Source organism: Erythrolamprus reginae, chromosome 1 (assembly GCF_031021105.1).
Source record: "Erythrolamprus reginae isolate rEryReg1 chromosome 1, rEryReg1.hap1, whole genome shotgun sequence".
NCBI lineage: Eukaryota > Metazoa > Chordata > Lepidosauria > Squamata > Dipsadidae > Erythrolamprus > Erythrolamprus reginae.
The window spans coordinates 291,025,056-291,046,599 of NC_091950.1; the positions used below are offsets into that span (position 1 = coordinate 291,025,056).

The 21,544-nt window shown below is 38.5% G+C and overlaps 1 protein-coding gene across 1 annotated transcript in view; it reads left to right on the top strand.

Moving 5' to 3' along the window:
- The first annotated feature begins 2,770 nt into the window (after window positions 1-2,770).
- Window positions 2,771-21,544, top strand: part of FHL5 (four and a half LIM domains 5) — a 30,670-nt gene continuing 11,896 nt past the window's right edge. Inside the window, exons 1-2 of the mRNA XM_070739256.1 lie at window positions 2,771-2,927; window positions 18,480-18,658. Of these exons, the coding sequence (XP_070595357.1) occupies window positions 18,500-18,658 (159 nt within the window). The 5' untranslated portion in view covers window positions 2,771-2,927; window positions 18,480-18,499. The remainder of the gene's footprint in view (window positions 2,928-18,479; window positions 18,659-21,544) is intronic.

A 21,544-nucleotide genomic window follows, 5' to 3' on the forward strand; every position in this document is an offset into this window, starting at 1 on the left:
TAAGTACTGTATATATACGATAATGCATTTCATAAGGGCTGCTGAATAAAATTATCTATTTTAAATGTTTTAACTAAAACAAGTAAGGTTTTCATATATTTATTCTAACTAGAGGATTACAGATCTCTTGCTATATTTGTTACCAAGAAGAACCAACTTTAATTCCTAGGGATATTTATTTTATCTTTTTAATACTCAGGATCAAAATTACAATTCTCATACTGGTTTTAAACCAGATAACCGTAAGCATTTATTAGACACCCCTGTGCCCTTACATGAATCTGTATTTCAAATTTGTCTGGTGCAACAGATAAAGGGGAAAAAATACTGGTAATTTTTATACATAAAAGTTAGGACATAAATATAATAAATTGGAAAAGCAGTTGGGATGGAAGTCAACATTTTGCACTGGGAACTCTGGAACTTTACTACTGGTATTTGTTTTAGAAGAGTAGAAGAAGGCTCTAATTTTATACAATAATTACTACCCATAGGTACAAACAATTTATTCTACAGATTGCAGAGTATAGTAATTTGCAACTAAAGTGGAACTAACACTCATTGTTGTGAAAGTTTGTTCAATTTTAGTTAAAGAATACGATTTAAGCCTTCCCATTATAACCATAAACTGAAGAAAAATCTGGATGACTTGAAGCACATGAAGTATTCAAACAAGCTCAGAAGTAGTCTCTCCAAATGGAATGGAATGGATGACCTGACTTAAATCAGAAAAGGTGGAAGGGACCTTGGAGGTCTTCTAGTTGAACCTCTAGTTGAGCTGTTATACCATTTCAGACAAGCGGTTGTCCAGTCTCTTAAAACCCTCCAGTGATGAAACACACACACACACCAACTTCTGATGGAAAGCTCTTCCATTAGTTAATTGTTCACATTGTTGGGAAGTTTCTCCTTATTTCCATGTTGTTTCTCCTTGATTAGTTTCCATCCACTGTTTCTTCTCCTCTCTGGTGCTTTGGAAATTAAGTTAACCCCCTCTTCTTTGTGGTAACCTCTCAAATCCTGAAATACCGCTATCATATCCCCGTCTTTTCTTTTAGATTAGCCTAAACTGTAACTATGGTGACGAGAAAAAAATGCTGCCTACAGATGGGAGCCAGCGGTGGGATTCAATTTTTTTACTACCGGTTCTGTGGGTGTGGCATGGTGGGTGTGGCATGGCTTGGTGGGCGTGGCAGGGGGAAGGATACTGTAAAATTTCCATTCGAGCCCCACTCCAGGAGAAGGTTACTACAAAATCCCAATTTCCTCCCAATTAGCTGGGATTCAAGAGGCAGAGAATAGATGGGAGTGAGGCCAGTCAGAGGTGGTATTTACTGTTTCTCCGAACTACTCCAAATTTCTGCTACTGGTTCTCCAGAACTGGTCAGAACCTGCTGAAACCCAACTGTGGGAGGAGCCTACAATTGTTCAACAAGCAGGAAACAAAACTTAGGAAAGACCTGCTCAACTGCCAAATGGTTAAAAGTGGGAGCGGGATATTAGTACCTTCAGATTTGCTCTATTAATATAGCCTTACAATTGGGTAGATTTAGCTCATTTAATTGTGTATCCTGTCTGGATTACCCAGGAGGATTGACACTAAATCATGTAAGCAGCTGAATCTTTTCCCCCCAGGAAAAGTCTCACAGTTGCCTCTAGAACAGTGGTTCCCAACCTGGGGGTCGAGACCCCTTTGGGGGAGTCAAACAACCGTTTCATGGGTCACCTAAGACCATGGGAAAAGACAAATTTCCCATGGTGTTAGGAACTAATTCTACTCTGGCACCTTGGAACATATTTTTACAATCCGACCAATCAGGTGTTTACAGCGGGGGTGTCCCTCTGACCTTTCTGCCAATCAGCTTAAAGCTCTCTTGGGAGAATTGGCACTAGACTTATGGTTGGGGTCACCACAACTATGAGGAACTATATTAAGGGGTCACGGCATTAAAAAGGTTGAGAACCACTGCGAAACTTTCAAATGTTGTCCTTGTGAGCACAAGTCCAGCTACAAAATATGAAATCAGACAGGAGCAGCTGCCCTGGATATGTATGGATGGATTAGGCAACCCAAGGAAAGAAAAATTTTGTGCGTGATAATGTAATCACAACAGTGCTGTGACTTGTGTACTTGCATCCAACTTCCTGAAGCAATTATGTAATTAATTGCAACGTTTGGGAAATTAGAGCAATCCTGTGACATCACTATGGTTTGCCGTGGAGGCTGTTAGTAGTTGCTTTTTAAAAGACAAAAAAAAAATGGGTTTGTGTGCCAACACATTTCAAACACTTTACTTGAAAGAGCTGTAACCTAAATTGTTAGATCCAACTCAGGCGGAGATGAAACATAAGCAACTTTGATCAAATGCTTCCAAAGGAAGATGGTATTATGAAAAGCCAAGTGTTGTGGCAACCCAGAAGCTAGAATTTATGGAAAGATAGCTCAGTTTGGATGGGCCCATAAAATGTGGAACCTTTTAAGACTAACTGACTTCATACATTTTACTAAGCCACGGTGTAGCTGGTTTGGTTTTTGCTTCATTCAAAACCATATAACCAGCCAACTGCGACTTGGTAAACAACTGTTCCACACGGTCAGTTCTTTTATATGGAAAATACAGGACAAGTTGTGGTTTCTCAAATGCCCAGACCTTTGAAATGTCTCCTCCCTGCTTCTGAAGTATAAGTCTGTTTAAGACCCTCCTACATGGATTTGCACTCCAATTTGCAAGCTGTGTGTAATGACAAATAGGAAGGGAGTCAGCTGTTTGAGATCTAAAGGAAACAGTGACCTTCTTGGCTGCTTTTTCCAAACCCAAAAGAATCTTGCAGAAGAAAAACAAGGCTGCCGTTTGAAAATCTTGTTTCTCCAAGATGCTTTTTTTGTTCTCAGCTCCAAAGATGACAAGAAGCAACTGTTAAAAAAGGTGAGTATTGCAACAAGTTTTTCTTTTCCAATCTATTTTTGCCTGTCATGATTTCAAAATATTAATCAAATCTATTTTTTTTTTCATTTCATTTATTGGATTTATATGCCGCCCCTCTCCGAAAACTCGGGGCGGCATCTCCTCCCATAGCTGCCATTATGAACCACAATATATTCCCTTTATTTATTTATAGTTCCCTTTATTTCTGTAATCTTATTAACAAATGTGTCAATTAATATTCACTATGTGGATAGTGGAAAAAGATTTATATATAAAAAGTACACTTTTAAAGAACTGTGCATATTATGCACTGGAAGGATTGATGTTAGAGGCTTCAGAAGTTTTTATTTGTTCTGAGAAAAACTATGGACTGGGAACATAGCCAGAAAATTGAATAAGGAGTAATGCTGCAAATTGTATGTTGATAGTATGTTAAAACTTGTATAAATCTGCAGGTAGAAGTCATATTCTATTATGTACGTGCGTATTTAGAAATAAATATTTTTATGATGGTTTTTGACCAACTGTTACAATTTTAAAAAGTATTCTGTGCGGTTATAAATAGAACATTTTTAACAAGAGTATAAGTCCCTTGGTACATTAGATAGATAGATAGATAGATAGATAGATAGATAGATAGATAGATAGATAGATAGATAGATAGATAGATAGATAGATAGATAGATAGATAGATAGATAGATAGATAGATAGATAGATAGATAGATACATAGATACATAGATTGATACATAGATTGATACATAGATAGATACATAGATACATTGATACATAGATACATAGATACATAGATAGATACATAGATTACATAAATAAATATCTAACAAGTTATTTACTGCTATCAAAAGGAATCTATCACCCTTGTGTGATACATTGCTAAATACAATCATTCTTGCAGTAGGGTGGAATAAATGGCATAGATGCCAAGATAAAGATAAAGTAAAGTAAGGGCTATAAAAAGGTGAGCAATGCTCAGGCAGGTATAGGAGAGAGATATTATTTATTTATGAGGAAAAAATAAGCAGATTACTGTATTTTACAAAGCACATTGTTTTCACAGTACGGAATACAAGTGTTTCTTAGAAGAGGTGATCATCACTATATTTCCCGAAAAGTTTCTAATTAAGCAAACAAAACACTAAGTATCTTCAAAGATTAACTCTTAAATTGGATGATATGTATATTCTATGCTTGGGAATTTCACAAGTTCCAAGAAGCCACAGAACAAGCCCACCACTCTCTGAAATCCAGTCAGAATGGCATCTATGTAATGGGTGGCTTATATAAATTTACTGAATAAACCTATCAATCTAACTTTACTTCCTGTTGGACCGTGATCATACCACAAGAAGATCTCGTGATTTGCTCCTCAGTATGTTGCTTTGAGGAAGAACAGAGGTACAAGCTGGCATTTCTCACTTTATTTATTTATTTATTTACTTACTTACTTACTTACTTACTTACTTACTTACTTACTTACTTACTTACTTACTTACTTATTTACTTATTTATTTACTTATTTACTTACTTATCTACTTACTTATTTACTTATTTATTGATTGATTTGATTTGATTTGATTTGATTTGTATACCGCCCCTCTCTGCAGACTCGGGGCTGCTAACAACAGTAAAAAGACAACGTAAACAAATCTAATATTAAAAAATCTAAAAACCCCAATTTAAGAGATCAGTCATACATACAGTCATACCATACATAAATTTTATAAGCCATGGGGAAGGGAATATTTCAATTCTCCCATGCCTGACGACAGAGCTGGGTTTTTAAGAGCTTACGAAAGGCAAGGAGGGTGGGGGCAACTCTGATATCTGGGGGGAGTTGGTTCCATAGGGTCGGGGCCGCCACAGAGAAGGCTCTTCCCCTAGGTCCCGCCAAACGACATTGTTTAGTCAACGGGACCCGGAGAAGGCCAACTCTGTGGGACCTAACTGGTCACTGGGATTCGTGCGGCATAAGGCGGTCCCGGAGATATTCTGGTCCGATGACATTAACAGTAAAAGAGTTGGAAGGGACCTTGGAGGTCATCTAGTCTAACCCCTGCTCTCACAGGAGATCTATACTAGGGCTTCAAACCTGCCTTCGAACTGCCGACCTTTCTGATCAACAAATTCAGTGTCTCATCTACTGAGCCACCTAGTCATCTGATTCCAATTACTTACAATTAACCACATCAATTCCCAATACAGGAATCTGCTGCTGCATCTTGTAACAAATGGGACCAGAAATAGGGATCTGTTTCAATTAGTCAAACAAAATATTTTTCCCACTTTGTTGCAGGCTCTCATCCTGACATAGCCTCATCTATATATCTACTTCCTAAGCTTGAAATAATAATATATTGAATTTCACAGCATGCAAACCTCCTAAGTTTCAGCAAGATAGCTCCAATTTGCCTTTGGACCAGATTACTTAAATCCTTTCTAAAAATGATGTTATGGTCAATAATTATGGTGACCATATGTCATAGTTTCAAACTTTAAAAAACAAAGAATCCATGTTTCAACCTTTCAGAAACCGCATATACTATATTAGAAACAGGCTAATATACTGCTCAAAAAAAAATAAAGGGAACACTCAAATAAGACATCCTAGATCTGAATGAATGAAATATTTATTTATTTGATTGATTGATTGATTGATTGATTGATTGATTAGACTTGTATGCCGCCCCTCTCCGTGGACTCAGGATGGCTCACAATATATACCAAAATACATAACAATAGTTTGTCCAATTAATATACTAAAAACAATTCTTAGATTTCTAATTTTAAAACATTCATTCACATTCATACAGTAATCATGCTAACAACATTTTGTTGGACAGGGCAAGGTCTAATGTCCCCAGGCCTGACGGCAAAGATATGTTTTTAGACTCTTTCTGAAGGCAAGGAGGGTGGGGGCAGTGCGAATCTCCAGGGGGAGCTGATTCCAGAGGGCCGGGCCCCCCACAGAGAAGGCTCTTCCCCTAGATCCTGCCAGCTGACATTGTTTGGTCGACAGGACCTTAAAGAGACCAACTCTGTGGGACTTTCACCAGTCGCTGAGATTCGTGCAGCAGAAGGCAGTCTCGGAGATAGTCTGGTCCTATGCCATGTAGGGCTTTATAGGTCATAACCAACACTTTGAATTGTGTCCGGAAACCGATCGGCAGCCAATGCAGTCCAATATTCTCATTGAATATTTTGTTCTGTACAAAGTTGAATGTGTACAACAGCATGTGAAATTGATTGTCTATCAGTGTTGCTTCCTAAGTGGACAGTTTGATTTCACAAAAGTTTGATTTACTTGGAGTTATATTGTGTTGTTTAAGTGTTCCGTTTATTTTTTGAGCAGTGTATTTTAAATTTAAAAATGTCTCAATAAGAAGAACCAGCAAGGACAAAAATACTACCTGGGCACCAGTAGATACTTTCAGTTTTCTATTCTGCAATCATTCCGTATAAAAGTTGAATAAATAAATAAATTCTGGTTGCATCCACACCATATATTTGTGGCTCTGCATTACTGTGCTAAAACTGCCACTTTCATTTTTCTAATTAGAATCAGAATCGGGCTCTTTTTCACCCCAAGTTCAAGTAATCACTGAAGATCTGAAATGTAAGAGGCTACTTCATCACAAATGGTAGAATCAGCTGTACAAGTAGTCCTTCACTTACAACAATTGTGACCCTTCAAAGTCACAATGGTGCTGAAAAAAAGCAAATTATGACATTTGTTCACCCTTATGGCCGTTGCAGCATCCCCAAGGTCATGTGAACAAAATTCAGACAGTTGGCAATTGACTCATATTTTTGTTGGTTTCAGCATCCCAGGATTATGTGATCACCTTTTGTGAATGACTGACAAGTAAAGTCAATAGGGAAGCCAGATTCACTGCATGACTAATTTAACAACTGCAAGGATTTGCTTAACCATTGTGGCAAGAAAAGTTGTAAAATGGGGCAAAACAGATGTCTCGCTTATCAACAGAAATTTGGGGCTCAATTGTGGTCCTAAATAGAGGACTACTTGTATTTCCTGCCCTTTAGTCCCTCTCTTGCTAGTCAACTTCTGCACAGCAGCTCCGTTTCATAGAAGGGATTCCCAAGTAGTATAATCATGAGAAGCATACTTTGAGCCCCTGAAACTCTTTGGGGAAAAAGAAAGGAAATTTATAAGTCCTTCCCCATACCCCCATCATTTTGAAAAAAAACTTTTTATTTATATTTTTTACTTCAGTCAAGCTTGAAATTCCTCCAGAGAGCTACCAGGCGGTGCCTTTTGGGATGTAATTCATCTGTTTCATATTTGAGACTTTTAAGACTACTGCAAATTCCCTTTACTCTTTATAGGTTTTTCTTATGTAAATATATATAAATCAAATTTTTAAAATAACACTTAAAAAAATTGGGAGAACCTAAGTCTTCCATTTTAGGTATGGACCCTGCTCTATTCAGTTGATGTGGTCTTGTGGAACATATCTGGTGTTCTAGCGAAGCACATTTTTGCGTACAAATGTTAAACCAATCTTATATCCAGGAGGCTGTCATGTTAACTGAAAGAGATTAATGTGGTACTATTTTTTAAAAATTCCTGGGTAATGTGACATCACTTAAAATTTTTTAAAAGGATGCAAGATCAAACAAAGGTTACCATAAATATTTTTAAAGTATTAAATCAACAAACTTCATGCCTAAATGGAATTTTCTCAGAACTAAGAGTCAGGTAGATTAGTGTTTTTACCCATTTACTCTCCATAAAAAAGAGAGATAAAATTAGGAAACATAAACCTAGACGTTAATATATTACTATGAGCGGGGGGAGGGAATCTGACATATCACTTGTTCCCATGTGATGTTTTTCTAATTTTTCTTATTGATATTTCATAACTTTGAGATTTTAAAAAAATTCTCAATATGGATAGAATGAATTTGTCTCTAAATTTGTTGTCATTGTGTGTGTAAACTGAAAAAATATCTGCAAAGGCAGATAACTTAGTTCTTAGTTATGAATTTATTTTTATGTTTAAAATTGTATTTCTGTGCTAGCAATAGAAAACACAAGAAGTTAAAAATGAAGGATGATAAAACGGTACTCTTTGGTGTTGTGGTTTAATTTCATAGGACACAAAAGAATGGAGAAGAAGCTAGAATATGTAAAAAGGCCAGGCACAGAGATGTCAAAGTTGAATTGTTGTCATGTGACTTATGGTGACTTTTCTCCCTTTGCTAAAACAGGGTGTGTGTGGTCAGTATGTGTTGCATCTGGCCCGGGGGCTGCAAATTTGGCACCTATGTGTAAAAAGGGATCATTTTATAATACTTGCAATATTGAATAAATATAGATTGGGCTGAAAGCAAGAATGCGGCATCAGCTTCAAAGTTTGAATTTGGTTGATAATTTCTCTATTGACATGAAGTTAGGAATTTTTCTTGACATATACAAATGTAATCAGTAATTCATGAGAGATTTTTTTTCCTTTATAATCTTTTGTAAACCCTTATTCCACATGCTTGGTCTGAGTAGCTAGCAGCACAAAAATCCAATTTTGTTGCCAAAATGCCATAAATTTTTTTTTTCCAGATATCAATTGTTTTTCAGATAACAATCATATTGTTAACTCTGTTAATTCATTTCATTCTATTTCCAAATGCAAGTCACTTTAGAGTGGTCTAATCTATAGAACTGAAAGAAAAAATTGGCAGCATTAATGATAAAAAGTGCGACTGAAAAGGGCTTTGATCAGTACTGACACAGATGTTTCTCAAAGTTTTTCTGTGACAGAAACAAAAAATCATTTAGTTACATATTTTAAATGTACCTTAATTGACCAGAATACAACTTTCTTTCTAGCTCTAGGGGTTGCTGTTCCTGCCACCTTTCTGTCTGTCTGTCTGTCTGTCTGTCTGTCTGTCTGTCTGTCTGTCTGTCTGTCTGTCTGTCTGTCTGGCAAATGAGCTTATTCTACATGAGGTCAACAGCCATTTATATAGTCCAAGCAGTTATATCTGGAACCCAAACTGGTTTGAGCAAAACTGATCTTTGACTCCACATATTTAATTTAATTTAAAATCAGTTGTGGCAGGAAGTGTGATGGGCACCAAGAAGATATGTCTAGGAACTGGGTATGTCTAATTTAATGAAAAGAAGGAGTGAAGCAATGGGTAGAAACTAATCAAGGAGAGAAGCAGCTTAGAACTAAGGAGAAATTTCCTGACAGTTAGAACAATTAATCCATGAAACAACTTGCCTCCAGAAATTGTGAATGCTCTAACGCTGAAAGTTTTAAAGAAAATGTTGGATAACCATTTGTCTGAAGTGGTGTAGGGTTTCCTGCTAAGCAGGGGGTTGAACTAGAAGACCTCCAAGGTCCCTTCCAACTCTGTTATTACTTGTGAGCACATTTATATTTTATACTACTTCATAATATTAAAATATTTACAGAAGAAATAAAGAAAGTGTGAAAAGTATTACAGATTGCCCTTGACTTGCAAGCAAAGTTGGGATCAGCATTTTTTTTTTTTTTTGCTAAGCAAAGTGATGGTCAGGTGAGTCATGTCTGATTTTACCACCTTTCCCACAGTTGTGAATCATGCAGCCATTAAGCAAACCAGCTTCTCCCATTGCCTTTGTTTGGGAAGGTTGCAAATGGTGATCACATGACCTACGGGCACTTGCAACCATTGTAAATACATGCGGGTTGCCAAGTGCCAAAATTTTGATCACCTGATTGTAGGGACACTGTAACAGTCTCAAATACAAGAACAATCATAAGTTGTTTTTTTCCACTGTCATTATAACTGGTCACTAAATGGATGGGTGTAAGCAGTGAAGGGCTACCTTCATACTACCATACTGTGGGCGTGGCTTATGCAGGACGCCCTGCATTTTCTTTCAACATCTTTCAGTGCAAATTGGGTGCTCTGGGGTGGAGCTCCATTTTTGCTACCCCACTGTGTGCCCCCCCCCCGGTCAGGGCAGTAGCCCAACCTTGGTTGTAAGTCAAGAACAAGCTATACTCTGATGTAAGTTTAATACACGAACACTGTTTCTGCATGAATGCAGTTAACACAGTTAATAAATCTGCACCCTGGAGAACCAAATAAAATAGGATTTAATCTTTTAGTCCAGCAATGTCAGCAGCAGCAGTTCTCTGTCTTTATCTGATGCAACCAAACACAAAATCTAACTTCTAGTGAAATTAAAGTCAGCATGTTCCTCTAAAGATTAGGCTCAAAGAAGCAGGAAAAAATTATTCTTCAACAAAGTAGTGCATCCTCATATTTCTCTTCTGAGGACAGAAGAAACAAGAATTACCGTAAATCACTCTGATGGGCAGTTTGGGGCCCATGAACAAGCCTGGATTAAGTCATCCACCTTTTCAGTTTTTCATCATTTCTGCCTTGGGATTTTACCTGGTATTTGCTGTTTTTAATACAGAGTCAAGATCAAAACATTTCAAAGAGGCTTCTTTTCTATTGATGTTGACAAAGATATTATTTAAAGAACTGGCAGAAGACAGCACCCCAGGGCCAACTTGTTTTTTCCAATTTCAGGAAAGAGATTGACAAAATTTTAGGACTAGGAAAACGGTACCAGTATAATAAAATTCAAAGGAAGAATATGTTAATAGTCGTGTCTATTAAAAAAAACCTGGGTATGTTTATGAGATTATGTTAATTATAACAAAGCTAATAAGTCAGGATAAGCACATCTAACTCATAGTAGTTATCATTCAACTTATGATCCCTAGTGCAGTGTTTTTCAACCAGTGTACCGCGGGACATGATCAGGTGTGCCGCGAGCCCGGACCAGCTGGAGCTTCCCTGGTGGTGATGGCAAGTGAGCTTTTGGGGCAAGAGAGAGAGAGAAAGAAAGAAAGAGAGAAAGAGAAAGAGAGAAGGAAATCAAGAGAGAGAGAAAGAGAGAGAGAGAAAGCAAGGGAGAGAGAGAGAGAAAGTGTGTGAGAGAGAAAGCAAGAGAGAATAAAAGAGAAATAGCAAGAGAGACAGAGAAAGAGAGAAAAAATGCAAGAGAGAGAGAAAGCAAGAAAGAGAGAAAGAGGGGGGAAGGAGGGAGAGAGAAAGAGCAAAAAATAGAGGAAGAAAGAAAGAAAGAAAGAGGGATGGAGAGAGGGAAAGAAAGAGGGAAAGAGAGAGAAATAAGGCGAAAGGGAGGAAGAGAGGGGGGTTTTGTCCAAACTTTTTTTAGCCCCCCCCCCCCGGCTCAATGTTCCCCAGGATTTTGTAAATGTGAATAATGTGCTGCGGCTCAAAAAAGGTTGGGAAACACTGCCCTGGTGGATAAAGGTAATGACAAAGGTTTCCCTGTCCAGTCAATAGGCAGGAGCTGGAGCAAGAGCTCATCCCAACACATGGTATTCAAACCCAACCTGTCAGCTTTCCAACTGACAAACTCAGCATCTTTAACCGCTAAGCCATCACTCCTATTAACTCTGTGGATCTGATAAAGATGCAATAGAAAGAAAGGTTATTTACTTCAAACCTAAAATTAAATTTGGAGGAAGAATTCTGAATTAGTCACCTTCGGTTGAACACCTGGCACTATCAGTTAATAAAAAACAGAGAACACTTAATAGTTAGCACCTGTATAGCTTTTAAGTGTTCAAATTACATCATCAGGTTATCCAACTGTAATCCTTATCAGTTATGATGAATCAATGCTTTTAAGTCTCATACAGCAAATGAAAGGATTGTGATTGAAATAACATAATTTACTCCCTTGCTATTTAATTTACAGAATTTATCAGAAAGAAGGGGAATCAGATGAAATACATTTTTAGCCAACTGTTGTCACAAATTGGGTATGAACAATGATCTTCCTTTGCCTATCTAGGATCCCTTATTTTTTAGGTCTATATTGTTAACATAATTTCATGTTCACTAGAACTTACTTACTTACTTACTTACTTACTTACTTACTTACTTACTTACTTACTTACTTACTTACTTACTTATTTTGTCCAATACACAATGAGGGTTTTAGTGGGTATATATCTATATACACATAGTAAAATACATGATTAAGGTTATAGAGGATATACTCATAGTAAAATATATCTAAGAAATAATAGAAAAGAAGATATAGTAATAGAACATATCAATGAAAGAATAGAAGAAGAGATATAGGAATAGGAGAAAGGTATAGGAGATATAGGAGAGCAATAGGACAGGGGACGGAAGGCACTCTAGTGCACTTGTACTCGCCCCTTATTGACCTCTTAGGAATCTGAATAGGTCAACCGTAGATAATCTAAGGGTAAAGTGTTGGGGGTTTGGGGATGACACTATGGAGTTCGGTGATGAATTCCACGCTTCGACAACTCGGTTACTGAAGTCATATTTTTTACAGTCAAGTTTGGAGCGGTTAATATTAAGTTTAAATCTGTTGTGTGCTCTTGTGTTGTTGTGGTTGAAGCTGAAGTAGTCGCCGACAGGCAGGACGTTGCAGCATATGATCTTGTGGGCAATACTTAGATCTTGTTTAAGGCGTCTTAGTTCTAAACTTTCTAGGCCCGGGATTGAAAGTCTAGTCTCATAGGGTATTCTATTTTGAGTGGAGGAGTGACTTGATCTGTTGTGTTCACACATTATGCTCAGACATAAAGCATGACTTGCCAACTACAAAGGGTGACCTCACCTAATATTCTAAGCCAAAACCAACACACTATGACTTAGAATGATATGGGAACCATACTCATTGAATCTGGGTATTTCTGCATGATTTATTATCCTGTCACTCTCTCTGCATGCTTTAAATGTATAGAGGATCAAGTTGATACTGTTTAAATGATTAACTAGCAATAATTCTGTGCTAAATGATTCCAGCTATGTACTCTTAATTCATAACCATAAAGAGTGGTTTGTTGGAGCAGACTATTTTTTTTCCATTTAGAATTTTAACAGTTCTGATAGCCAGAAGATAAATTTTATAAAAGATGGTAAAATGATCCATTTTCTACCAATGTTGTCTTTTAAATATTTATAAAAGAAGCCATTGTAATCTATGCATACAGTACATTTCTAGGTTTAGAAAGCTTAGAACTACGTTGTCTTAAACACAACCTAAGCATAGTCCATAAAATCATCTGCTACAATGTCCTTCCTGTCAACGATTACTTCAGCTTCAACCACAACAACACATGAGCACACAACAGATACAAACTTAAAGTAAACCACTCCAAACTCGACTGCAGGAAAGACTTTAGTAACCTAGTAGTTGATGCATGGAACTTACTACCAGTTCTGTAGTATCATCACCTAACCCCCAAAACTTTACCCTTAAACTATCCACTGTTGACCTCTCCCAATTCCTAAGAGGTGATTAAGGGGCGTGCATAAGTGCACCAGAGTGCCTTCTGTCCCCTGTCCTAATGTTTCTCTTTTACTAGTAACATGTATATAAATATTGTTATATCTTTGTATACCACCAATACGAACTTGACAAAACAAATAAATAAATAAAAATAAAATCAATAAATAAATTTCTGGAAATAAAGCTCTTGAAATCAACAGAATACTTCTTTGCCAAGCATACAGTAAGTAACAATGCCTATTTATTTATTTATTTGTTTGTTTGTTTACTATAAGGAAATTTCACATAGGAGTTCAACATTCCTGCTTTAATTGCTCCAGTGGATCTGCTGAACACCCCCACAAATCAGATTTTTAGCATTGCTACTGCAACAGCGATCTCTGTTCTTGGGATTTGTGATGTTCCTCTCACTTGTTTGATCTAAAACAAGCGAACAATATTTGTGAAAGTATGAGGCTTTCACAAATGTTTACGCTGTGGCTTGTTTTAATGGGTTATGTTGTGTGTGTCATTTTGGAGAGTGGAGAGCTGTGACAGTTGGAGATGTAGCAAAGCACTTAAATGTAATGATTTTGAATGCGCTGCATAAGAAATTTTCCACTGCTTATGCCAAATAAAGCCATTGCTATTTTTGGCCTGAGATAGCATTCCATCCTTGTCATACTCTTCTACTCCCCCACGCTGTCATACCACAAATCCTCCAGGAATATAATTTAAAACTCAGTTTTCCATCACTAGTTCGTTTTTACCAGAGAAATCTGCATTAGTAATAACTCTCGTGGATGTGCTTATATATTTAGAGAATAATATCTCTTATTTGAATACCATTCCCAATCCAGTTCAGCTCAGATCTGCAGGCAGGGAGAACCAAATTTAAGCAGGTTTTTTTTTTCTCCTTCAAGCAGATGGTAAACATCATGCAAGAAGTGCCCCGATCCTGAAAAAGATCAGTTTAGAACAATTGACCAGTGGAATGACTTACTTTCAGAACTGGAGGTTTTTAAGAAGAGATTGGACAGCCGTTTGTCTGAAATAGCATAGGGCAGTGATGGTGAACACTTTTTTGGGTTGCATGCCAAAAGAGGGTGCGTGGGTGTGCTGGCATGCGTGAATCTCCCATACCTCTTCCGTCCTCACACACACATGTGCACCCCTGCACAATGGACCCCCATCCCCGCCCATGCGCACAGGCGTCACTAAAGCCTGGTATGTGAAAAAACAGCCCAATGGACTAACTGGAAATTGAGAAAACACACTTCTGGTTTGCCTGTTGTGCTGTTTTTGCACTCCAGGGAGCCAGGAAAGCTTCCAGAAGCCCCGGAGTGCAAAAAACAGCAGAATGAGCAAACCGGAAGTTCATAAAATGCATTTCTGGTTTGCCCGTTGTTGTGTCCAGAGGACAGTTGAGATATGTGGCCCACCCATTATCCTTGGGTGGGAAAATACAGAGCCTGGATTGGCTGGCTCAGCCTGGCAGCCGCAGATATAAATAGCTGCCAAGCGCGGCCATCTTGTTGTTGTTGCACAGTTATCTAGAGTTGCTGTTCTTTCAATAAAGCGAGTGCTACTGTTCCCGCGCCTCTCCGCCTCTACATTGGTTGGATTTAATACCAGTTGTGCTGTTTTTTGCACTCCTGGTCTTCATGAAGCTTCCCTGAACCGTCCGAAGTGCAAAAACAGCACAATGGCAAACCGTAAGTACATTTTCCAAACTTCCAGTTTGCCCATTCGGGGGGGGGGGAGGGTGTTGCACTCTGGAAGTGTCCAGAGGGCGAAACGACCTTTTCCAAAGCTATAAATCAACTGGCCAGCACACACATGCATGCTGGAGCTGACATAGGGCAACGTCTCATGTGACCTCCAATATGATTTCACATGTCAACTGTGGCATGTGTGCCATAGGTTCGCCATCCTGAGTTTAGGATCTGCTAGTTGAGCGGGATGTTGGATTAGAGCAGGGGTTTCCAACCTTGGCCACTTTAAGCCTGTTGGACTTCAAATCCCAGAATTCCCCAGCTGCCAAGATTGGAGACCCGTGGACTAGAGGACTTCCAAGGTCACTTCCAATTCTGTTGACACTGAAAAAAGTGATTCCCGACTGATCCTTGCCCTTACAACTGCCACACTGACCCTGCAATGACGGGTTCAAAATTTGGCCACTTGGCAACAAACACATATTTATGATAGTTGCAGCATTCACATGATCATCTCTGTGCCTTTCCCAGAGGGCTTCTGACAAGTTAAATCAAAGCAGGAAGCTGGATTTCCTTAATGAGCATGGTGATTATGCAACAACCACCTTGCCTAGTTATGGAAGTTCCAGTTCCCATTGTTGTAAGTCAAGGATTACCTATACTGTATATGCATGAAGGTTTTGTCAGGGTTCCCAAAATCATCTCCAATGAAATAAAACTCCAAGGCTAGAAATTCCTCAAAGTTTCAATTTATTAGAGATGTTATGTTGGCACATCTGGGAAAATCCCAATCTGAAGCTTCCACTTTTTCCCCACCTAATTAAAAGCTCACAACCTTTCCCCACACCCATAAGTTCATCACATGGTCCAATCCAATCTTCACATTCAACTGGAAACAATCTTCAGTCAATCCCATCTAGGGATAGGCAAGTGTCTTTGACTCCCAGAGTAAATAATGTTGTTATGGCTAACCTTCCGCCGCTCCAACAGAAACCCCTACCAACATTCCAGACTCAAATATGTGGCAGTTAGGAAGATAGCTTCCTAAACTGACAGGTTTTTCTTTTCTTTGCAAAACCTTGAATTGCCTATTAGGAATAGGAAGCTGAGTTTAATCTCTTCTCCTTCCCAGTCCAACAAGAAATGATTAGACTATAACTTAAAATGTAGGTGAGGGGTCCTTGCATGCCATATCCTCTCCTTTGAGAGAAAGAGAGACCAAGAAAGAAGTTAGAAATGAAATAGATAGTACTGATAGTACTGAAAAATGCTGTAAAGTGTTAATTCACAATAGCAATAGCACTTAGACTTATATATAGCTTCACAGGCCTTTACAGCCCTCAACATCTTTGCACAATAAATACCATACCATCAGTGATGTCGAACCTATGGCACACATGTCACAGGTGGCACACAGAGTCAAAACTGAGGGCCATGTCAGCCACCTGATTTTCAGCCTTATTTTTGCTGTTTTTGCTCTCCTCGGGCTTCAGGAAAGCCTGGGAAGTCTGGGAACAGCAAAAAAGGGTCCAACAGACCAACAGAAAGTTTGTTTCCAAATTTCTGTTTGGCCCGTTCGGCTGTTTTTTGCCATCCTCAGTCTTCAGGAGTCCGGAGGCTTCGGTGAGGCCTGTACGCATGCATGGGGGAAAGCGTGGGGAGGACTGTGCACAATCACGAGAGAGGGCATGGGTGTGGCCATCCACCCACTCGCTAGTGCACATGGGCACATCCTTTTGGCCAACCCAGGGACATTTCCAAGGCAGTTAATTTTATTGATAGCCGACAATTCTATCTCTATGTGTCACATGTTTTTTTGCTGAATTTGAAAATTAAGGGAGACTAGAATAGATCTATTTCGGCCTATATATGTCTACTATATATAGAGAGAGAGAAATAAGGAAGAGTACAAAGAAGGAAGAAAGGTTTTCATTTGGTTGATTGTTTTCTAAGACATATTCCAGAGCACACCCCTTTGAACCAGTTTACACACCTATGCTAAACGTGTGAAAGGAGTTAGGGGTTTCTGATTTTCCAGATAGTTTTTCTTTAAGCCCATAACAGACTCTGTGCTGTGAGTGGGAATTGCACAGTGATATTATAATAGAGAGAATTCAATGGATCCAGCAGATGTGCTTGTGATCACTGGGAATTCTTTTCGGTTCTGTTTATTTCTTCATTCTCAGGAACCCGTGCCCTAATTTTAGTAAAGTTCTTCTGGTCCAATGGGCAAATAACAAGACTGAAATAGCTTGCCTGCAAACCTCTGAAGATTCTGTCATATCGTGAAGTTTCAATGTTTATCTAAAATGTGTTTTTCTCAGTTTTAACAGGCCAAAAATATACATGTGTGGGTGTTTTGGGATAAGGAAGATTTGCAATGGAGTGATAATGAATCTTTCTAGAAGCGCATTTCTGAAAAATATCCAAAAATGGGGGCTGATGTCTCATGCTACTTCTCTGAAAAGCAATCTGCCAATCAGTTTTCTATTGATCTTGGTTGATCCTATTGAAGATCATTTAGCACCCATAAAGAATCCTCCGCTTAATATTAAAAACTGACACGTTGTTTAATTTTTATATTTTAAAGGACTAGCTGGGGGTTGTTCTGTCGGGCTCTCTGGTAGACTCCTCCCAAAATTCACAGGTACAAATTTCAGACACACAGACGTTTGAAAATTCAAAACAATGTTCTTTATAATGAAAATTCACTTAAACTAAGCCCTCTTTTGGTATAGCAAAGAGCACTCGTCTCCAAACAAACTGGTAATTTGTACAAGTCCCTTATCAGTTCTGTGATACTTAGCTTGCAGCTGTGAGGCAATTCACAGTCCTTCTTCTTTCACAAAGTGAAACACACTTTGCTCTGGGTTAGTTTCAAAGTGGGGAAAAATCAGCACACAAAAGGTCAAAGTGAGTAAAGCAGTCATGAAACACAACAATCAGATAATCCTCCACAATGGCCAAACCCACAGGCTGCTATTTATAGCAGCCTCACTAATTACCACAGCCCCACCCAACCACAGGTGGCCTCATTTTCTTTGATAATAATCTCTCAGTTGTTGTTGCCTATGTATTGCTCTCCGCATGCGAGGCTGTATCATTAACTCTTGTTCTGAATCCAAGGAGGAGCTAGATAATTGATCTCCTTCTGAGCTGTCTGCCACACTCTCCTCCTCCCTGTCACTCATGTCTTCTTGGTCAGAGGAGCCTTCATCAGCAGATTCTACCGGGGGCAAAACAGGCCTGCAGTATGTGGATGTCTCCCCCACATCCACAGTCCTTGGGGCAGGAGCTGGGCCAGAGCTAACCACAACAGGGGTGAGGGTAGGGAAGGATTGAAAAAAATCTGCCAAAATCATCAATGGGAATTATGAAGATTTAAAATTCTTCCTTCCTCTGTATTAGAATTTGGGGGGCGTGGGGGGTGCAGAACTTCCAAAATTGGGAATCTTGATCTTGCAGCCATATTATTTCACCGACACGTGTCTTGTCTTTCCATCTACAGCAGCGTCAAAAGGCCTAAAAATGGCCAGCGGTCAGTCAAACTGCTTTCACTGCAAGGATTCGCTTTGTGGAAAACAATACATCGTGAAAGAAGAAAACGCTTTCTGTGTGAAATGCTATGACAGCCTCTATGCTAACTTTTGTGAAAAATGTAAGAAAGCCATTGAATGTGACTCCAAGGTAAGCACTAGTTAGTTTCATGGCCATCTATACTCCCACTGGAAAATGGGGGGGGGACAAAAATAAAACCCCGAGGCTCAGCTATGCAATTATTATTTGTGATGTGAATCTTTTCTTCTCTGATAATTTGGAGATTCTTCCTTATTTATTTATTTATTTATTCATTCATTCATTCATTTATTTATTTATTTATTAGATTTGTATGCCGCCCCTCTCCGAAGACTCGGGGCGGCTAACAACAATATAAAAAGACAATGTAAACAAATCTAATATTAAAAATAGTCTTAAAAACCCCAATTTAAAGAACACTCATACATACAAGCATACCAGGTATAAATTCTATAAGCCTAGGGGGAAGGGAAATTTCAATTCCCCCTTGCCTGACGACAGAGGTGGGTTTTAAGGAGCTTGCGAAGGGCAAGGAGGGTGGGGGCAACTCTGATATCTGGGGGGAGCTGGTTCCAGAGGGTCAGGGCTGCCACAGAGAAGGCTCCTCCCCTGGGTCCCACCAAACGACATTGCTTAGTCGACAGAACCCGGAGAAGGCCAATTCTGTGGGACCTAACCGGTCGCTGGGATTCGTGCGGCAGAAGGCGATCCTGGAGATATTCTGGTCTGATGCCATGAAGGGCTTTATAGGTCATAACCAACACTTTGAATTGTGACCGGAAATTGATTGGCAACCAATGCAGACTGTGGAGTGCTGGTGTATCATGGGCATACCTTGGGAAGCCTATGATTGCTCTCGCAGCTGCATTATGCTGTTCTAATGTAAATGCAACTATAGAAACTGATCGGGCTTAGATTGTCTAAGATTGTCTTCCAGCCTCATGGGTTCATTTTCAGCATGTTTTAAGTCAGCAGGGAACAGAAGGATGCCATTACATATTTAAAACTTTGGAAACACTTAATTTAATTTGGGTAACAGGTTTAGTAAGCAATCTTTTTCCCCCTGTACTATGTGAGGTGTCTGTACTAAATAAAATAACCTAGAGACCGGCAATCTGCTACTAGTGGGACCCTGAATATTTATCTTAGCACTTGGCAAATCTACCATCCATTTGTTTTGTGAGCAAAAATTCCTAGCAAGCTGGCAATTAGTAGGGAGTCATGCTTCTAATATTAGCTTTACTTCCAAATGTTTCCCTGGACCACAAACTAACACATAGATGTTACTACAAATAAACAATAAACATGGATGGAGGTTTTCTCAGAAGCATTCAATCTGTCAACAAAACACCAGAAAACTAAAGTAGGCAGAAGTGACATGGGCAATCCTGGAAGGGGATGGGGGCCTGCAAGTAACAATTTTACCAGTTGTCTCTAGGTGAATGTCTTCTGATTGGCTACATCACAAAAACCACTACAGTTTGAATAGGCAGGAGTACAGAATATCAACATCATTTTGATATTCCTAAAATGTTACCTGACTGCATAAGTCTGCTTATTCAGAATTAAGTTAGAATTTGGAAAGCTGCAAATTTCACCTTCTTATTTCCTAGGTATTGTATCCCTTGTCTGGTATGATTGAATTCTTGTGAACCCCAACCAGAATGGCCAATGGTGATAATAACAAAAGATGGAGTCCACACCCCCGTTCTGAATAGTCCAGCGGCGTCCATTATAAAAATTTAAAAGAAAGATTTATATCTAATATTGCTGTCACAGAGATAGGGCCACATTGCGACTTGATAAGGATATTTTTATATATTCAGTAATATATAATCCATTGACACATTACTACGTAATCCAACTAAAAGAAAAGATTACTTCCACTGTATACGCAAACATAGATTAAGATCTATAGATTTTATACAGACACAAAGGCAAGCATGTGATTAAGTTTCTAGAGAGATACTGAGAATTTTAATGGTTTTTTAGATTCCCTACAGATCAGTTCGGATTGGTTTCATCCATCATCTGATTGCAGAAGCTTTAGAACGATATTAAATAGTTGTATTAACTTTAGTGCAACATTTTAGCTCCCTTAGTCTCCCCCCCCCACTTTTTAAAAAAGTATTTGTTTTATTCTCACAATTTATTCCATAGTGATAAAGGCATTGATTTTCTTTTCTATGTGTGGTTTCATTCAATTGATAAGATCAACCATATCTTTAAAATAAATTCCACTGACAAATAACTAGTGAAAAATGACTTCCTTTCTCCTCTTTATTGCAAATGGTCTCCATTTAACTGCAAAGATTTAAAGGAAGTTTCACTAGAAAATAAAATGACATTCATCATTTTTTATGTTTATAACATTATCTATGTGAGCATAATATCTAAGAAAGGGAAAGAAAGAGAAAGGAGGAAAGAATGAAATCTTTGGATTAAAAAAACAACTCTATTTGCTAAATGATAATTTAATTTTAGGGTATAGCTTTTATATCTTGCAGTTCCAGGAAAAGAGCAAGCCTAAATACATTAAATATATCTTTGAAGGTTTATTTGGTTGAATCTTTCCTCGAAGTATCCTTCAACAATTCCTCCCTCCCTCCCTTCCTTCCTATGGTTAATTAGAAGTTATCATCAAGGAAGGAAGGCATCTTCAATAACTCCATTGAGTCTCTCCAAACATAAATGCACATGTTCACACACATACATATACCTTTACCTCTTGTCTCCCATACGCACATAGACAACAGCCACTAGCAATGAATAGCTGCCTATTCATTAGTAAGTAAAAAGGTGGTATCTAAATTGGATAAATCATAATGAATTACAATTGAAAAATAATCAAGTGAAATCAGATAGCAAGGGAGAGATCTAGGTGATACTTTGCATGACAAAAGCTCAATCTCTAGAATTTCCAGAAAGTTTTGGAGAAGAAACCTTTGGAACTCGATGGCCATTAGGAGCAAAGTAACTCAAATTGCTGCATATTCT